The 17,180-nt window shown below is 38.6% G+C and overlaps 1 protein-coding gene across 1 annotated transcript in view; it reads left to right on the forward strand.

Moving 5' to 3' along the window:
* DGKH (diacylglycerol kinase eta) overlaps window positions 1–17,180 on the forward strand; it is a 157,823-nt gene that overhangs the window by 84,753 nt on the left and 55,890 nt on the right. Inside the window, exons 3-4 of the mRNA XM_065678187.1 lie at window positions 6,301–6,411; window positions 7,623–7,703. Of these exons, the coding sequence (XP_065534259.1) occupies window positions 6,301–6,411; window positions 7,623–7,703 (192 nt within the window). The remainder of the gene's footprint in view (window positions 1–6,300; window positions 6,412–7,622; window positions 7,704–17,180) is intronic.

Here is a 17,180-nt window from a genome sequence, read left to right on the forward strand (position 1 = left end):
TACTTCCTGGATCAGACAATAATCTGCTTTCAGTAGTGGAATAGGAAAGGCTGTTCAGGAGCAGCATGTGAGTTTGGCTGCAGTCTGTTCCCATGGTACTTCCCCATGGCTGATTAAAGGGACCACATACAGAGTTGGTGGTTGTGTTTGTCTAATCTTGTTATTGTACTTGCTGATGCTTTCTGACAATATCAGTGACAGCAAGCCTCATAAAATCACTACATGCTATGTAAAGATGTGCTGCTTTTTACTTTTGTTAAGCTGATCTGAATATAGATTCATCACATTCTTCCTTGTTAAAATATTCAAGGTTAGGCTGGATGGGGCTTTCAGCAGCCTGGTCTAGTGGAAGGTGTCCCTGCCCATGGCAGAGTTGGGACTAGGATCTCCAGGTCCCTTCCCACCCAAACCATTCTTTGATTCTGTGACTTTATGACTGTGGGATTTGTTGAGCAGTAGTTCTGCATACACTGTGCTCTGCTTTAACGCTTTTAGAAACTTTGGCTGTATTACCCCCTCAGACTTCTGCTCCTCAGCTGAAGAGTTCCAGGGTCTTTTTATCTCTTATACACACAAGGCAGCTTCTCCATCCTCTGAATCATCTGAGTTGCCCTTTTTTGTCCCTTTTTTTAACCCTGGTTTTTGAGTTGGAGAGACCAGAATTGTCTGGTACACCAGTATTTTATATAGCAGCTAAATGATACCCTCTGACTTGGTTTTGCTACTTTTCTTGGTGACAGCCAAAGTTTTATGGCTTTTCTGACTGTGCTTGAGCACAGAGGGCTGTGACTCCCAGATCTCTTATCCACTCAAAGGTGATGTGAGAATGCTATTGAGGTTTAGATTTTTCCCTTAAACAGAGCATTTTATATTTACCTGGGCTAAAGCTCATCTTCTGCCTCTTTGCCCTCCTGCTCAGGTTTCTAACCTCCTTTAGGCTCCTCACTATTGGCATGGACTTTGACTACTCAGAAGAGCTTAGTATCTTCTTCAAGTCTGAAGATTCCATTGTGTAATCCTTCTTTGGGTCATTAAATTTGAATAAAGCTGATTCCTTGGGAATCCAGAAGAGAGAGTGACTGTTAAGGTCTACTTGTGCTTCCTATCCCTCGAATGACTCTTAAGTCCACAAGAAGCCCCTTTTTCCAATTCCATTCTAACTTAATTTCTCAAGTAATCATTTGTGGGAAGCCTTGTCAAAGGCTTGCTAAAAACCTGAGTCCACTGGATTTTCATTTATCCACATGCTTTTCCCTCCAGCCCTTGAAATTACTGCAGGTAGCAAGGCAGTATTTTGCTTTACTAAAGTTCTGTTGACTTTTTCCCATTGGATGTGTATGGGCTCAGCAATATTATCCTTTTGTATGGACTTTACTGTCTTAGCAGGATTGGAAGTGGTCCTTTCAAGGCTCAGGTCACTGCCATCTGGTCCACATGACTTAGGGATTTGGCTGGTCTAGTGCTTCATGTTGATGAAGATGTTACGAAGAACATCAGAGAAGAGATTCAGAGCAGCCCTGTCGAGAAGGACTTGGGGGTGCTGGTCGATGAGAAAATGAACATGAGCCGGCTTCAGTGTGCGCTCGCAGCCCAGAAAGCCAACCGTATCCTGGGCTGCATCAAAAGGAGCGTGACCAGCAGGTCGAAGGAGGTGATCCTGCCCCTCTACTCTGCTCTTGTGAGACCTCACCTGGAGTATTGTGTGCAGTTCTGGTGTCCTCAACATAAAAAGGACATGGAACTGCAGGAACAAGTCCAGAGGAGGGCCACGAGGATGATCAGGGGACTGGAGCACCTCCCGTATGAAGACAGGCTGAGGAAGTTGGGTCTGTTCAGCCTGGAGAAGAGAAGGCTGCATGGAGACCTCATAGCAGCCTTCCAGTATCTGAAGGGGGCCTACAAGGATGCTGGAGAGGGAGTCTTCGCTAGGGACTATAGTGATAGGACAAGGGGTAATGAGTTAAAACTTAAACAGGGGCAGTTTAGATTGGATATAAGGAGGAAGTTCTTTCCTGTAAGGGTGGTGAGGCACTGGAATGGGTTGCTCAGGGAGGTTGTGAATGCTACATCTGTAGCAGTGTTCAAGGTCAGCCTTGGGTGAGATAATTTAGTGTGAGGTGCCCCTGCCCATGGCAGGGGGGTTGGAAGTAGATGACCCTATAGTCTTTTCCAACCTTAACTGTTCTATGCTTCTATGATTCTAACATGGTGTGTGAGGTACTGTATCATTGGCTTCATTGATAAAGATGTATGCCAAGAATTTTATGAGCTTCTTCACTGTGACCTTCTAATCCTTGAATATCCTTTTCAGACCTCTGTTGAAAAATGATCCTACCAACCCCCTAGCTGTCTTTCATCTTTCAAAGTGTTTAAGGACCATTTTAGTCTCAGCATGAGCATCTGTTGCAGGGTGATCTTAAATTCTTCTTTACCCCCTTAATTTCCTGTTTAAGTTTGACCTTCACTGTTTTATGGCCTTTCCTGTTCTCATTTTCATTCTCCTCACTTTCAGAAATTTCCTGATGTTCTTTTCTTCACTTTCTTGACACATTTTAAGCAGCACATCCAGTTACATACCTGAAAAGGAGTAAGGAGGAGAGTTCTATCTGTAATCATTCAGTGTTTTAGCTTGCAGTTGCCAGTAATGCACCCACAGTCAGTTTAGTGTTTTCTAAGTTCAGGATATTTTCTTCTTTATTTGAGTCTTCCTAGCAGCAGAAGCAACTAAAAAATTGAATTTTGTGCAAATGTGAGACTTTACAAACTGAGTGAAGGCATTGGAGTTGGTGGTCTTTGAAATGAAAAATGTTAGCTTCTAATTTGGAACTGCTGTATACTGAATATTTGAAAAGCTGATTATATAGAAGAATCTATGATATAGAATGCCTCTAATTTTTAAGTGATAAAAACCCCCACAAATCCCATTTGTTTCTGTCATTTACATTATGGCACTGTAGAGTTACATTCAGCATTCTTGGATAATTGATCATACATGTTCACCTTAATTTTATGGGATGTGGTGATGATTTTTATAATTAGATTTCTTCAGGAAAACATATCACTGTGGAGCACTGTGATGTTGTGACTGTAATATTGTGAATCATTTTCCCAATTTTTAATGGCTAAGGTAGTAAAGATTGTTAGGGATTCTGTCTTAATTGTTCTGTTCTACTGTACTGTACCATATTGTACTGTACTGTACTCTGCTCTCCTCTACCCTACCCTACCCTACCCTATCATTATTATAGTCCCATACTTCTGGAGGAATGTTGTATTACTACATGATACAAGATGCTGTATGGGAAAGTCAGAGGGTTTAGTAAGCAGATAAGAGTTGGTTATGTGAGAGTGAGAAGTAACATGGGATCACGGGATGTGCACTTCTTGTTTCTCCTACATTACAGTAGGAAAATAGTTAATATAACTGGCAGTGATTATTGCTTACGCGTCAGATTTAATGACCAGCTGAGATTAATTAGAAGAAGGTTTCTCAGAACAGCTAGATCTTGGAGCACTGTCTTAGTTGCTGTTGGGAGAGGAAAAGAAAGGTCTTTCTTAAGGTGTACCTATAGCCTGAAAATACACTTGGAAAACTTCACATGGTTGTAGGTGATAATGTGGACCCAAATTCAACAACCTGAGAGGCCCCTTCTGATCTCAGATTACTGTGAGTGCTCTGATTTGTGACTTGTGTGTAGATTCAGGAAAACATTATTAGCAGATTACTCAGTTGGCAGCTGGAAGTTTCTTTTGCACATTTTAAAGGCTAAATGAAGTTAATTAAGGCTATTGGGCCAATACTTTATGCTCAGTTTTGATGCGTGCAGCCATGGAATTGTCTATTTAAGATGCCCAACCCTCAGCCCAGTGTTGGTGGTAAAATGTAAACATTACATTCTATAAAGCCTACATAGCTTTTTACTGCCAGCTTTAGGGGGTTAATTTTAAATGGCTGATTTTCAAAATAGATTTAATTTTGATATTACTTGTTTGATTTTAGGACTGGTATTTTAAGGGGTGAGTAGAAATAAGGGGAAATGGCTTATGCAGGCATAAAAATGACATGAAAGAGTTAATTCTTTAGTGAGTCAGAGCTCAAGGTTTAGGGAGATTTATGTTCTTTGAACCGATTTAGAAATTCCCCAAAACATCCAGTACGATGTATGCTCTTGTTTTCTAGTACAACACAGTGTGTTTTAGGGAACGTGGATTTCCTTCCAGTTTGGAAATTTTTCCATTAAGTCAGAGCTTGCTGTGTATTTGGGGTACTGTTCCTTTGCAACTGAATTTTTCTGGTCTTACATCTTCTGGCTGTTGATAAACACACAAGGCATCTGCTCCCATCCTGTGTGATGAGCTTTGTAAACCTCAGAGGGCGATATGAAACAGAAGTGCTGAACAGCTCCAACAGCCAGCTTTGAATAAGTGTTTGTATTCGGAAACTGATTAAATCTATTTATATCATAGACAACAAACTTATCTTAAGGTCTAGACAGAAAATTGCCAGCAATCTTAAAATGGTGTGTGGTGAGCAAACCCTTTCAGCTGGGAACTGCTGCCCCTTAGCTAGAGCCGGAGGGCTGACCCACTGTGTTGATCCAGGTTGTTAGTGTCTGAAATTAGATAAATCCAACCTTTCAGCTCCTATGTTTCATCTGAGGGGGTTGCTTTTTTTGAGAACATTAATTCAATTGCCTTGTGGTTGTTGGACCGTATTCTTAGTTTGTGACGTTAGGAATGTCTAAATGAAGGCTGCAATGTATGTACATAACAGCAATGTTTCTCATTTCAAGGAAATGGTAGGAACATTAGAGTACTTTCGACTTTTTCTGTGTTTTTATTACTTGTGTTAAAGTTAAGGAGAATTTGACATCTGATAATGGAAGATGTTCATGAACTTTAGGTCAGGTCTTGCTTAATTCTTTAAAAGCTCTAGAATAACTTCAACTGATGTTTATATCACATTGTCTAGAAATTGAGTCGCATCGTGTTATTACCCTACAAATTGGAAATATTCTCGGAATATTAGAGGCCATTTTGGAATTTAATGATGGAATCGTAGAATCACTTAGATTGGAAAAGACCTTTACGATCATCAAGTCCAACCATTACCCTGGGACTGCCAAGTCCAGCACTAAACCACGTCACTAAGGATCTCATTTACATGTTTCTTGAACCCTTCCAGGGACAGTGACTCCACCACTCCCCTGGGCAGCCTGTTCTAATGCCTGATCACCCTCTCAGTGAAGAAATTTTTCCTTATATCCACTCTAAACCTCTCCTGGTGCAGCTTGAGGCTATCGCTTCTTGTCCTGTCACTTGTTACCTGGGAGAAGAGACCAGCCACCTCCTCCTCCTAGTATTCAAATATACTTGCTTTTTCCTATACCCTTTGTGTGCTTCAAAGCTGAAGGAAGTTAATTTCAAGACTCATGCAATTAGTATGCTGTGTCATGTTGTTTCATCTGATTAAGTGGAGAATTTCTGCAATAGGTTGGATGAATCGCACACACACTGGCAAAAGCAGCATACATGTTTAAAATACACTAATTTGTGTCACACTGGTTTCAAAAAATGGAGTTTACGTGGGCAGAGTTAAGTCTGCAGTGGAAAGGTTTGGATCAATGAAACATTTTTTGACTAAAAATATTTGCCTGGTAAAAATATCCCTAGCTGTTACTGTTCTCACACTTTCCATATAATAATTATTCCTAATGTGCAGCTGGTTTCATGCTGCAGGCTTCAGTTCACCAACGCACTTGAAGTCATGCATGGCTTGCATCATAGTGGATAATTCCCTCTATTTTAAAGGCATAATTCATGTGCTTGAATCAGGCACACATTTAAGTACCTTGTTGAATTAGTGCTTATGTGGAAATTGTTTTTCTCATCAACATAATCAAATTTAGAACTGGAAATTACCTTGTGTAGATGGTTTTTAGCATTTTTTCTCTGAATTGTGCCGCCATCAGCTATTGCTCATTTTAATATCTGTGGGTTTGCAGCTATCCAGACAATGGAATGATTTTGTGTTCATCTTCAGAATAATTATGTGCCTCTTGACTGCCTTTTCAGTTTACATGTGAAATTAGCATTTTGCCAATATTTTCAGTGTTTGAAAAATAGCAGTGCCAAGTCTGATTGACAGAGAATTAGTCTCGATTTTATGTGAATAGAGACAAGTTTAAATTCACAGTTATAAGAGGTGTAACATAAATTTTAAAAGGTGTGACTTTCATCTGTATGTGTGGCTATTTAGATATTTATTTACCTGGTCTTCTGTATTTTAATGTTTTTCAGACAAGTATAAAAGAAGGATTACTACTGAAGCAAACCAGTTCTTTTCAGAGGTGGAAAAAGCGTTACTTCAAACTTCGAGGGCGTACCCTTTACTATGCTAAGGATTCAAAGGTAATTCTGTAGTATTAATGTCTAATGCTATATACCTGTAATTCCAATTTTGTTTAGATTTATAAGTGCAATAATAATAATGTAATGATTTTTAGTGATTGTTTTATTTAAAAACTGCTGTATACAAGATGTATTTAGCTAAAGAAGACTGATGATTTCTCTTGATTTTTTATTTTTTAGTGAAGTTTATCAGTTATTTTAATATTTTAACCTTTATGAATATTCAGACAAATAATAAATTTATCTTAAGGAGTTGTGGGGTTTTTTTTGAGGGGTGGTTCTCAGGCAGTCAAATCTAATGTTAAAAAAACCCCAAACGTAAAAATTGGGTAATGCTCAGAAGTTATCCTTCAAACTAAATTCCATTAAAACTCTTCTAATCCGATGCCCATATTGCCATCAGGGAGGTGGAAATGGTTGTGTGAAATCAAGATAGGAAGATTTTCTGCCAAAACTGATATACAAGGGAAAAAGCTGTTTCCCATTAATTGAATTTTTGTTGGGAAAATCGGGGGTGGGCAGAGGGGAATACTTCTTTCTGAAAGACATTTCCTCTCTCCTCCTCAGGGCCGGGACTGAGCATTTTAGCTTGTTGAGATGGCTAAGATAGTGCCACATCATCAGTGTTTTCGATGTTTTCTTCGTATGTATAGAATCATAGAACTGTTTTAGGTTGGAAAAGACCTTTAAGACCATCATGCCCAACTTTTACCCCAGGACTGCCAAATTCACCATTAAACCATGTTACTGAAGGTCTTAGGCAGAGCATTTCTTAGAAAAAGAGAAGAGTAGGAAAAGGGCATTGATTTCCTCATGGAATATTCCAGCCTTATTTCCAGGATGAAACTTAAAAAGGATGGTAGCATATCTGCTTTTCTTGATTATCATGTTTCTTACATAGAAACAGGAGCTAAGCATCTGTGAAATAAGGGACAATATTTTAATGCTATTTTCCCCAGTATATAACTGCATTTTTCTTCTAAGACTATATTTGTACTGTCCATTAAATGCACAATTCAGTTACCAGAAATTTCAGTTCATTGCTTAGACTGACACTAACAACTTCAACATTTGTTTCACTACTTTTTTTTTTTTTCTATTTTTATTTTCCAATTGGAATAGACACAAGGACATGAAAGCACAGACTGTAAGCATACCTGAAAGTGGGCTCAGACTATATTTAATGTTTTTATGTTCTTTTCCATTCACAGTCTCTAATATTTGATGAAGTTGACCTGTCAGATGCCAGCGTAGCTGAATCAAGCACAAAAAATGTCAACAACAGCTTCACGGTATGGGTCCATTTTAATACTGGTCTTGAAACCTGTGGATAGGCTGTTACTAAGAAAAACAAGAATCCTCTGAATTGCTTCTTATTTTCCTGTCTTTGGAAACAAAATGTCCTTTATTTAGAAATGCTATAGCGTAACATCAGCTATTGATAAATTTGTTTCTGTGATTTTATTTTTTAGCAGAAATTAGCATGTTAGCTAACAGTGCTTCAGAAGATGATGATTATATAAGACATTAAAAATACAGCAAGATTCAGTACTAGTACTTCATTAGTACTTATTAGTAAAGCTTGATTTTAGGCTGTGGTTTCTTTTTGAGGGGGCATGCTGAATTGATCCAAATGTATTTGTGTTATTGTTTTAATTTCTTACACTTTCTGGTTTTCTGTCATGTTGAAGTGTATTTGTATTTTTATTTTTTTTTATTGCTGGTCATATCCCTTTATATTTCCAGTTCACGTAGAAAAGCTGTCTTCACAGTTGTACCTTGATTCTGATACTGGTATAAGAAACAAAAAGTGTTCATAAATTCCTGTTTTTGTAAGTTCACATGTGTGTTTTGCACACAGGTCTTGTCATTTATTGTTGAACTGCTTTGTTGGAACTAAGTGATAACATCTGACACAGTTCCTCTCATGTGTCCTTCTTCTGGAAAAGTAAATTTTGTGAACAAGAATTAGCTATGAGGAAGATTGTGGGTAAAGTTGTCCATCTAGAGGTCTTGAGTTCTCCTGCAGTCTGCAATGCCATAATTTTTCTTAACCTGCAGATCCATTATTCTCTATTAAAACGTTCATTTCCTAAATGCTGGATTCTCCACCTGGGACAGATTAACCCTGGTTATACATGCAAACTGGGGGATGAGAGGCTGGAGAGCAGCCCTGTGGAAACGGATCTGGGGGGTTGGGTTAATGGCAAGTTAAATACGAGTCGACAGTGTGCGCTTGCAGCCAGAAGGGCTAACCATGTCCTGGGGTGCATCAAGCACAGCATAGCAAGCTGGTGGATGGAGGTAGTTGTCCTACTCTACACCACTGGTATGGCCCTACCTCAAGAAATGTGTGTAGTTCTGGGCACCTCAATATAGGAACATCAATCTATGAGGAGAATGACCAAGATGGTGAATCTCGAGGGCAAGATTTATGAAGAGCAGCTGAGGTTACTTGGCTTGTTCAGCTTGGAGAAGAGAGCGCTGAGGGGTGACCTCTTGGCAGTCTACAACTTGCTCAAGGAGGGCAGCGTAGGTGAAGGTGCTGATCTTCCTCTGCTGACCAGCTATAGGATACGAAGGAATGGATTGAAGCTGTGCCAGGGGAAGTTCAGGTTGGAGTTAGGGAGAAGTTCTTCACTGGGAGGGTAGTTGGTCACTGGAACAGGCTTCCCAGGGAAGTGGTTGTGGCACCAAGCCTGTCAGAGTTCAAGCAGTATATGGGCAATGTTCCTAGTCATATGATTTAGTTTGAAGTAGTCCTGCAATGAGAGGGGAAATTGATGATCCTTATGGATGGATCCCTTCCAACTTGAGATGTTCCATGATTTTATGATCTTGGGGTGTAGGGAAAGAAAAATGGCATGTTTGGTTTTGGTATTTTCTTTACTTTTTTTTTTTTTGTTCTTTTTTTCCCTGACAATGTTTGGTGTGTGGGTATCCTTTATAATCCTTTAGGGCTGCTCAGTATCTCATTCTTCACCAGAAGCATTTTTTGTATCTTATATTAAGACTTCTGGGGCAGACAGTAGTGAGAAGAGAAATCTCAGGGGCTACAGCTTTAACAGCTTTGGAGGCACTATTTATTTTCATATCCTGGGTAAATTAGGGCAAATAGTGTTTTCTCTCAGGAGTTTTCAAATTCATTTTGAGTGATTTATAGTTCTCCTGGATTGAAGCGCCACCTGATTTGACTGTGAAATATGGCAATACTCGTCATCTCTCTTAATCTTTTGGCTTTTTTCTTTGTGTTTGCCTAACCCAGTCTCCCGGCAACACAGCTCAGTGAAGTAAGACATCTCTGGCCTTGCCTGCACTGGTTTGGAGTGAGGGGTTGGGGGTGGAGTGGCTGGTTAGCTTCCCAGCAATACTCCTTATAAATAAAAAGAAACATTTTTTTTCGCCCTTTTTTTCCCTTCCATCTTAAATAAAGATAATCCAGCCTTTCTTAAAATTATTTTTTCTGTATGTTTTAAGTGATCTGTTGGCATTTCCTTTGTTAAAAAGGCAAAAATTAAACCCTTAACTTTATCTTTCTCCGGTTAATGTACTCCTCTTGTTTCCTTGTCCCTCTAGGGAATATTTTTACACAAACTTATGTAGATGGATTATACACCAAATGTCCATTTTTGCCATGAAAACACACCTTTAAAAATGTACATAAAAATATTTTTTTTTCCTATCTTTTTGCCATTTCAGCTAAATCCTTCCCCTTCCCTCAGTCTTCCACCTCCAGCTTGTAGAAGCTACTGTTTGCCTTTTTTTGCCCTTTCTAGTTTGTCTCTTTGGAGACAGAGGTGTGCATGTCAAGATTTTCCATGCTCTTTTTTTGGCTAAAATTCAAGTCCTAAAATTAGTCACAGCACACAGATTTCAGGTGGAGTTTGTTTGTAGTGTACTTGCAGAATATTTTATGTAACTGAATATCACTGTTTATTCACCAGAATTACTTTTCCTTTCTTACTACAAGCAAATTGAGGTAAAGGGAAAAGTTGAGATAAATAAATATCTCCTAGTTAAAAAAGCAAAGCTGCTAAACTTAAACCAGCTCATCTGTTTCAGTTTTTTTCCTTATTGCTGATGATATTACTTTTCAGTGAACAACCAACTCATTTCTAGCAAGTAGTTCCTAGTGCACAAGCCTTCACTAGGGTGCCTTGTAATAGATTATAGGAATTTTACAGTTCTGAGCATTCTTGTCTAGAGGCAAAGAGAAAAATAACAGAGAAAAAGGTCTCCCTTGACTTCAGAGTCTTTATATAAGACCCTCGAGGCCAGATTCTTCCTACTCACATGTTAGATACCAGTCTCCTAAGTCTGCATGAAGAGAGAGAAGTTCAAGAAGCCAATTCAGCCATAGAAGATGTGCACCACCCTCTCCACCATCCATGTCAGGAGCCCCCAGGGGCTTTTGCTCACCCTATCCCTGCAGTTCAGCAGCATGGGGGGGGGGCACTGATCCCCATAATGGTGTTGGGCACTCTGCTGAATGCTTTTTCCACAGCACTTTGCTTCTGCCTCATAGGGTTGTTTTTGTTGTCTTGGTGCAACCAGAGGAATGTAGTTGCACAGCATGTTACCTCTTTGGGGGCACTATGGGGATGAATCAGTCTCCCATCCTTACTGCACACAAGCATATGGGGCAGTGATCAGTTCTACTGAGAGCTGTAATTCCTTATGTGCCTTGGTTTGTAGAGATGGAAGATGGCATGTTGAAATCTCAAGTGCAATTAGAAATAATCTATTGTTCTCAATACAAGACTTGAGTTTGAATGAAGCTGAATAGTGATTTTTCGCGTGCAAGCATGGGCATCTGGAGGATTGGTGATGTGCTTTTGTTCTACTAGGTATAAGAGAGAGGATTTTAAAATATGATTTAAAAATTATTCTTGAACAGGCATATTCAATGACTGAAGTTCCTTGGGGCAAAAAAAAAGGTGATTATGAATTGCAATTTAAAAGGAGATTTTAACAGGTTAACTTTTGGCTTGGGTTTCTATTGCTACCTTGCTTTTGATAACAAAGAATGGATGCACACAAGAAATCTGTGGCATTAACCATGCTGCCTTGCAGGTGTTAAAGTTAAGCCACATGGATGTATAAAAAGCCCTGGGTTATTATAAATCTATTTTAGAGTATCATGTCAAATGCTTGCACATTGTATGGCAGCACCTGTATTTAATCCTTCCAAACTGATGTTTGAAGCATTTAATTAATTTTTTTTTTTTTTTAGTGGTAAATGTGATATAAATAATATAAATAATTTTAGGGTAGAATTGCTAGCTTTGAAGCATTACTTTGTATAGCTGGTTTTAGGCGTTTGATGTGGGTTAGACCAATTTCTAGTGCATCTAAAAATTACACAAAGCCATGGACAATCAATTTCTTATTATATGTATTTTCAGAAAAGTGGAAATTCTGGCTATGTTAATGCTGTTATCGAATTGAATCTGAGAGCACCAAGGAAATAATTTTCACTCTTCGTCTGGAATGTAGTTTCTAGGAATACGAAAATTAACGTGCTAGATGACACTCAGGATGGGGATTCAGCTTGCCCCAGCTTCAGGGTGGGATGCAGCCATGGGTTTGTAGACCCCTGAATTATGTATCTATGATAGAGAGCTATGTTTAAGGTAGATTCCTGTAATTGCTCACTTCAGTATAGACTGTGCTGATTATTAACTAACTCCTTTAGCTACGACAGGAGCTTTGTCATCCAGGGCACCTAAACTACAGAACTCTGCTTACAGCTTTCTGAATCAGGTGCTGAATCAAGTATTTTTTGTTGAATATGCATCTTCTGAAAGTGGTCGTCTTGAGAGGGATGAAGCTGCTGTAGGCAGATCTGCTGTCCTGGAAAGCCTACTGCAATTCTTAGTAATTAGAAGTTGGCTGGAAATGGCACTTTCTATTCCAGCCAATAACACTGATTACTAGGATTCTGGGTATGCTTGCAAAAATGTCTAATATCATAAATTGTTGCGTATTTTTTGGTTTTAGTGATGCTATAGACCATATAGACCATACAGTCTAATTATTTATCCTGCGGAAAAATACTTCCTTGTGGAAAAATACTTCCTTGGGGAGCTCTTTATAGACTGGGCTTTAATTAAGTATTCTCACATAGTGTTAAGAGGCAAAAGCAATAGAAACCTATAAACTGTTCTGTGTTTTATATTTTTATTGCCTCCTTTTGATTTAACTATTTTACATTTTTTTATCCTCTTACCTATTCTTGTTGTTCTTCTGACTACTGTTCTGCAGCATCATGTTTAAGTGAGGTGACCAGTTTGGCACTGAGAGAGCACAAATAATGGATATTTGGGACTACTTTCTAAATTAACGCTCATTTACATTCTTTATCAGTCCCACATTTTGTCTGTTTTCTGCAGAAGCAACATATTACGTATTTTTTTATCCTCTATAATGATACTAAGATGCTTTTTCCTGTTAATTTGGAGCTGTCTGTGATTCATAAATACTTCTTCTATGCTTCTGTGTTTTTTCTCTGGTGTGTATTTCTTTGTTTTTACCAGCACTGAACTTTTTCACGTGTCTGTACTGTCTGTTTAATACCTTGCTTAACTCTCTCTGAAGTGCCTTGTTGATCAAAGGGGTAAGCTGAGTGGTAAAATTTTTATGCCGTCTGTAAATGTTCCTGTATCTGCCTCTACTTTACAATTCTCTTCCGGTTTAAGAATTGCACCACAAAATTTTGTAAGAGAATAATGCTTACTATCTATTAATCTTTTCCCATTTTAAAAATTCTTACTATTTCTTCTCACCTTTTTTAGTTCCTTGGCTTTTCATCTCATTGCATAATTGGGACATAAAATAATTGATCTTTTCAGTTCAAGGGCTAAACAAAAAGTATTTATGGGTCAACCTGATATTTTATCTTTTTTATCAGAAGTACTTAATTTAGTTCAAGTTAAGGGATTAAATTTTGATTTAAAGGGTTTTTTTTTTCATATTATATAAAGAAAAAAACCAAAACATGAATGGCATTTCATTAAAGGTAGTCCCTGAATGTAATTTTGTTACAATAAAGTTTGTCTTTTTTCTCGTATTTCCACTTTTTAATCAGACTTAACAGTTCACTTCGTCCTGAAAGTGGAGGGTTCTGTTTAAGCTGTTTTTAAACAAAAAGTCATTACCCAGTTGTCTGTGATTCTTTGATATTTTGTAAATTTGGATAGATTCTGAAAACATTTGTTGATTTTCCTTTGACCTATTACTTTGAGCTGGTTAGGTATTTTTTATAGGCCAGTGAGATCTAATACTGTATTGGAGCAACTGTGCTTCAACCGTGGTTAAAATTTATATTGTTTTCTTCCAGAACTCTGATTACCGTATTTTCCATCCCTGTTTCTGAATGTGGCGTGTCCTACATCTTGGTGGGGGATGTAAAGTTTATTGGTTTATAATTTATGTGGAACCAGCTTAAAGCAAAAACCGATTCTTTTCATCTTTGAATCCTACTGCTGCTGTTTTTAATGGGAGGTTGCCCAGTTGTACTGGAAACTCAGTTCTTGTGATTCATCAGAATTTCAAGTTGGATATTTCAACCAGGCCTAAAGACATACTGCTTTTCAGCAGTTTATTTCAGCCCTGCTGCTCCTGACATCAGTCAGCTCTCATCATTGAGATTAGCTGCTTCTAATTGATTTTAGAAAGTTAGCTTTTAATATTCACAGTGGGCTTGGGAAACAGAATCTGTTGCCAGACTTCTGCAGTATGTTGGAGAGATGATAGTGTTAATTTCTCAGACTTGGATGTACTTCGCTTCCTTTCTTGCCACCCAGATTTTTTCAGAGCTTTTATTGAGACTTTTCTTCAGGGACTACGAAAACTTCGGGGAATGTGAGAACTGCTTAACCTTCCCCAAGCCACATCAAGAGCACATGAGAAGAGCCTTTTCCCAAAGGAGTTAAAAACATTTCGTCTTTGGGTTTGGGCACTGCAGTCTTCTGTCTTTTCGAATATCAGAGACAAAGAGAGATAGTCCCAAATCCTAATACTGAGGTTTTTTCCTATTTAAATAATCCAACATAAATACAGTTTTATTGCCAATTCCTGATTTACCCAAAGTTCAGGGTCTTGAGGTTTATTTAAATGCAGAAAAACTTACGGATGCCAGGAGGTATTTCTCTGATGCTGTCCTGCTTTTTTACAAAATCCAAAATACTGCAGTTCCATCTCAGTGGACGTGACAGTGGTTTCTTTACTCGTAGCTTCAAGTCTTTTTCAGCCATTATTCTACCTCAGTCTTTTTTTTAACGGAGAGCCACTCACTTAAAGGTTGCACTGACCTTTTGCAGGCTTTCTGCTGCTTCTCTTTCACCATCTTTCTTATTTCCGTAGTTTGGTGAAAACTTCCTGCTACTCCAGTGTTGGGACACTATGGGGATCATAGCTTCAGCAAACAACTTCAAGGCTTTGGCCTGTTCCAGACTTAGGGGGTTTCCCCTGGTTTCAGCTATTGCTAAGCAAACTTTTTTCACTGCCTTGTTCTTAGCCTGGATGCCTAAACTTTCTGGTTCGCTCTGTAGGAATACTCTGGAGCATAGCTATATGCAATTTTGTTTTCTTTGTGAGAAAGCTGTTCTTAGTAAATTTCTGCATATAGTCTCTGCACATGTTCCCTTGAAGGGAGACACTCTTGCTTGAATTGCTTTAATCAACCACGGGGACACGAAAGGAATGTATTTGTGTTTGTACCCACATTTCTGTGTCTTGATGAATTTACATAAGCCAAATTTCACATAGTTATACGTGAAGTTTACTTAGCTGAACAGAATCTTGTGTGAACACTTTAGTTTGCATGAACCTCTGCTGGTAGGTGTATCTTAACTCAGTTGCATACTATTACTACTAGTGATCCAGGTATGGATAATGAGCTTATGTTAGCTTTGAAAATTATTTGTGTGAAGAAAAACAAAAGAAATATCAATGAGGTACTGTATACTGTGTGTGATGCTATCCTTGGGATTCCTCTCAGTATACATCATATTTATCCTTTAGATATGCAATAATTTCCTGGGTTTGGGTACACTTTTCATTCCAGTTAGTGTTAACGCTCCTAGCAGTATATATTGATGATGGTGGGAGTTCAGACACATTTGCAGATGTCTTTACTGATAGTACCTTCCTCTGTGAGCCAAATCCTACTCTCAGAGGCACTGCATTGTAAATTTTGCCCTCAGAAGGGTCGGTGCATGACACCTTTTCAAGGTGGGGGAATGGCATATCCAGACATTCCCTGTGCTCTGTTTGCAGTCTAAGTGCGGGGCTGGTAGGAGTCCTGGAATGACATCTGTGAAGATCTCAGGGCCTTTTGTTACCTCTGGGAGGTAGGATATGTCTGAAAGCAGCTCAAGTTCATGTGCTGGCCTCACCAGTGTGACTCAGCTTTGAATGGGTAGCTAAGTCTTCGGATGGATTTAGTTTTTCCCTAGTTGTGAACTATCTGCTGTTTCATACAGATGCTGATTAGCCTCTAAATGACGAAGGCTTTTTGATGCTCCCAGCCTGAGCAATACTTAAACCACAGAAAGAGAGGGGAAGTGCTTTGTATTCCATTTTGTTCAATTTTCCACTCAGTTTTCTTTTTCTTTTTTTTCTATATTCAGGCAGCTTAGAAACAAAGCAAAAACTGAAATAGCAAATTAATATGCTGAGGGGAAAAAAAAATAGGCAAAAGCAATTACTGTGCACTTGCGATGCACTTAGGGGTTTTTTCCCTCCATTTAGCATTTGTTCATTTTCCCCCACCCTCTGACAGTGACAAAAAAAAAAAGTAATGAAGCTGAGAGCTCTTTGGTGAGCTTTGGGTGTGACTTTCAAGTTTTAAGCTCCTTAGCCCTGACTTGATGCACTGTCTGCCTCTCCCTAGAGTGTCTGGAGACATTAAAGCTTCCAGTTTCATTATGAAAAAGCAATAAAACATTTCAGCTGTAAGGCTAAAATACATAGATAAATCACTTGGGATTGAGCTATTACAAGAAAGATGAATACTTTTCAGAATAGGAAAACAAGGGAATGCTTGGAAGTGCGACCATTCTGGACTACTGTACCTTTTGCTTCTGGTTACGCTTGCCTGGATCTTGTTTTCAACAGATTTTGAACTTAAACAAAAGTTTTTGAAACTTGCTCTCAGAAAATGTCTCTTTTTAATTCCTTTTGTTTTCTGAGAGTTTCTTTAATTTGTTAGATGCAGTAAGATGATTTGCATGGAAGTAAATGCATAAAAAATATCTTTTATTTCCTTTTCTGACCTGATGGTATAGCACCGGTGAAGCAGTTGGAATGTTTGGAGAGCAAGCAAACATGACAATTCCTAAAGTTTTAACATCGAGATTTGTTTAGCACATGCTACTGGATTGCCAGATTTTGTTCTTCCTGCAGTTTTACACTTACCTTTACTCTGCCATTTCCTTCTCTTGCTTTAAAAGTGGTTAAAATACCTGGAGAAACCTTAGGAAGTATCCCTCGGCGCAGTTCCTGTATACCAAATGATTTTATAAACAAAGCCACTGGTGTAAACTTTGAATAAATTTCCTGCTTCTAGTGAGCAGGGATCCCTGCCTTCAAGCAGCTGGATCGTGTTTAAACAGGCATCTGTTATTACAGATAAAAAAATACGCAATTGCTCTTTTATTTTGTTTAACTTTGCACCTAATGCCGTCAAGTATATATCTAAATGTTTTCCTGTAAGCACAGGAGCCATCCCATCTGATAGACGTGTAATGAGCTGGTGAGGCTGGAGC

Source organism: Lathamus discolor, chromosome 4 (genome assembly GCF_037157495.1).
Source record: "Lathamus discolor isolate bLatDis1 chromosome 4, bLatDis1.hap1, whole genome shotgun sequence".
NCBI classification, from domain to species: domain Eukaryota; kingdom Metazoa; phylum Chordata; class Aves; order Psittaciformes; family Psittacidae; genus Lathamus; species Lathamus discolor.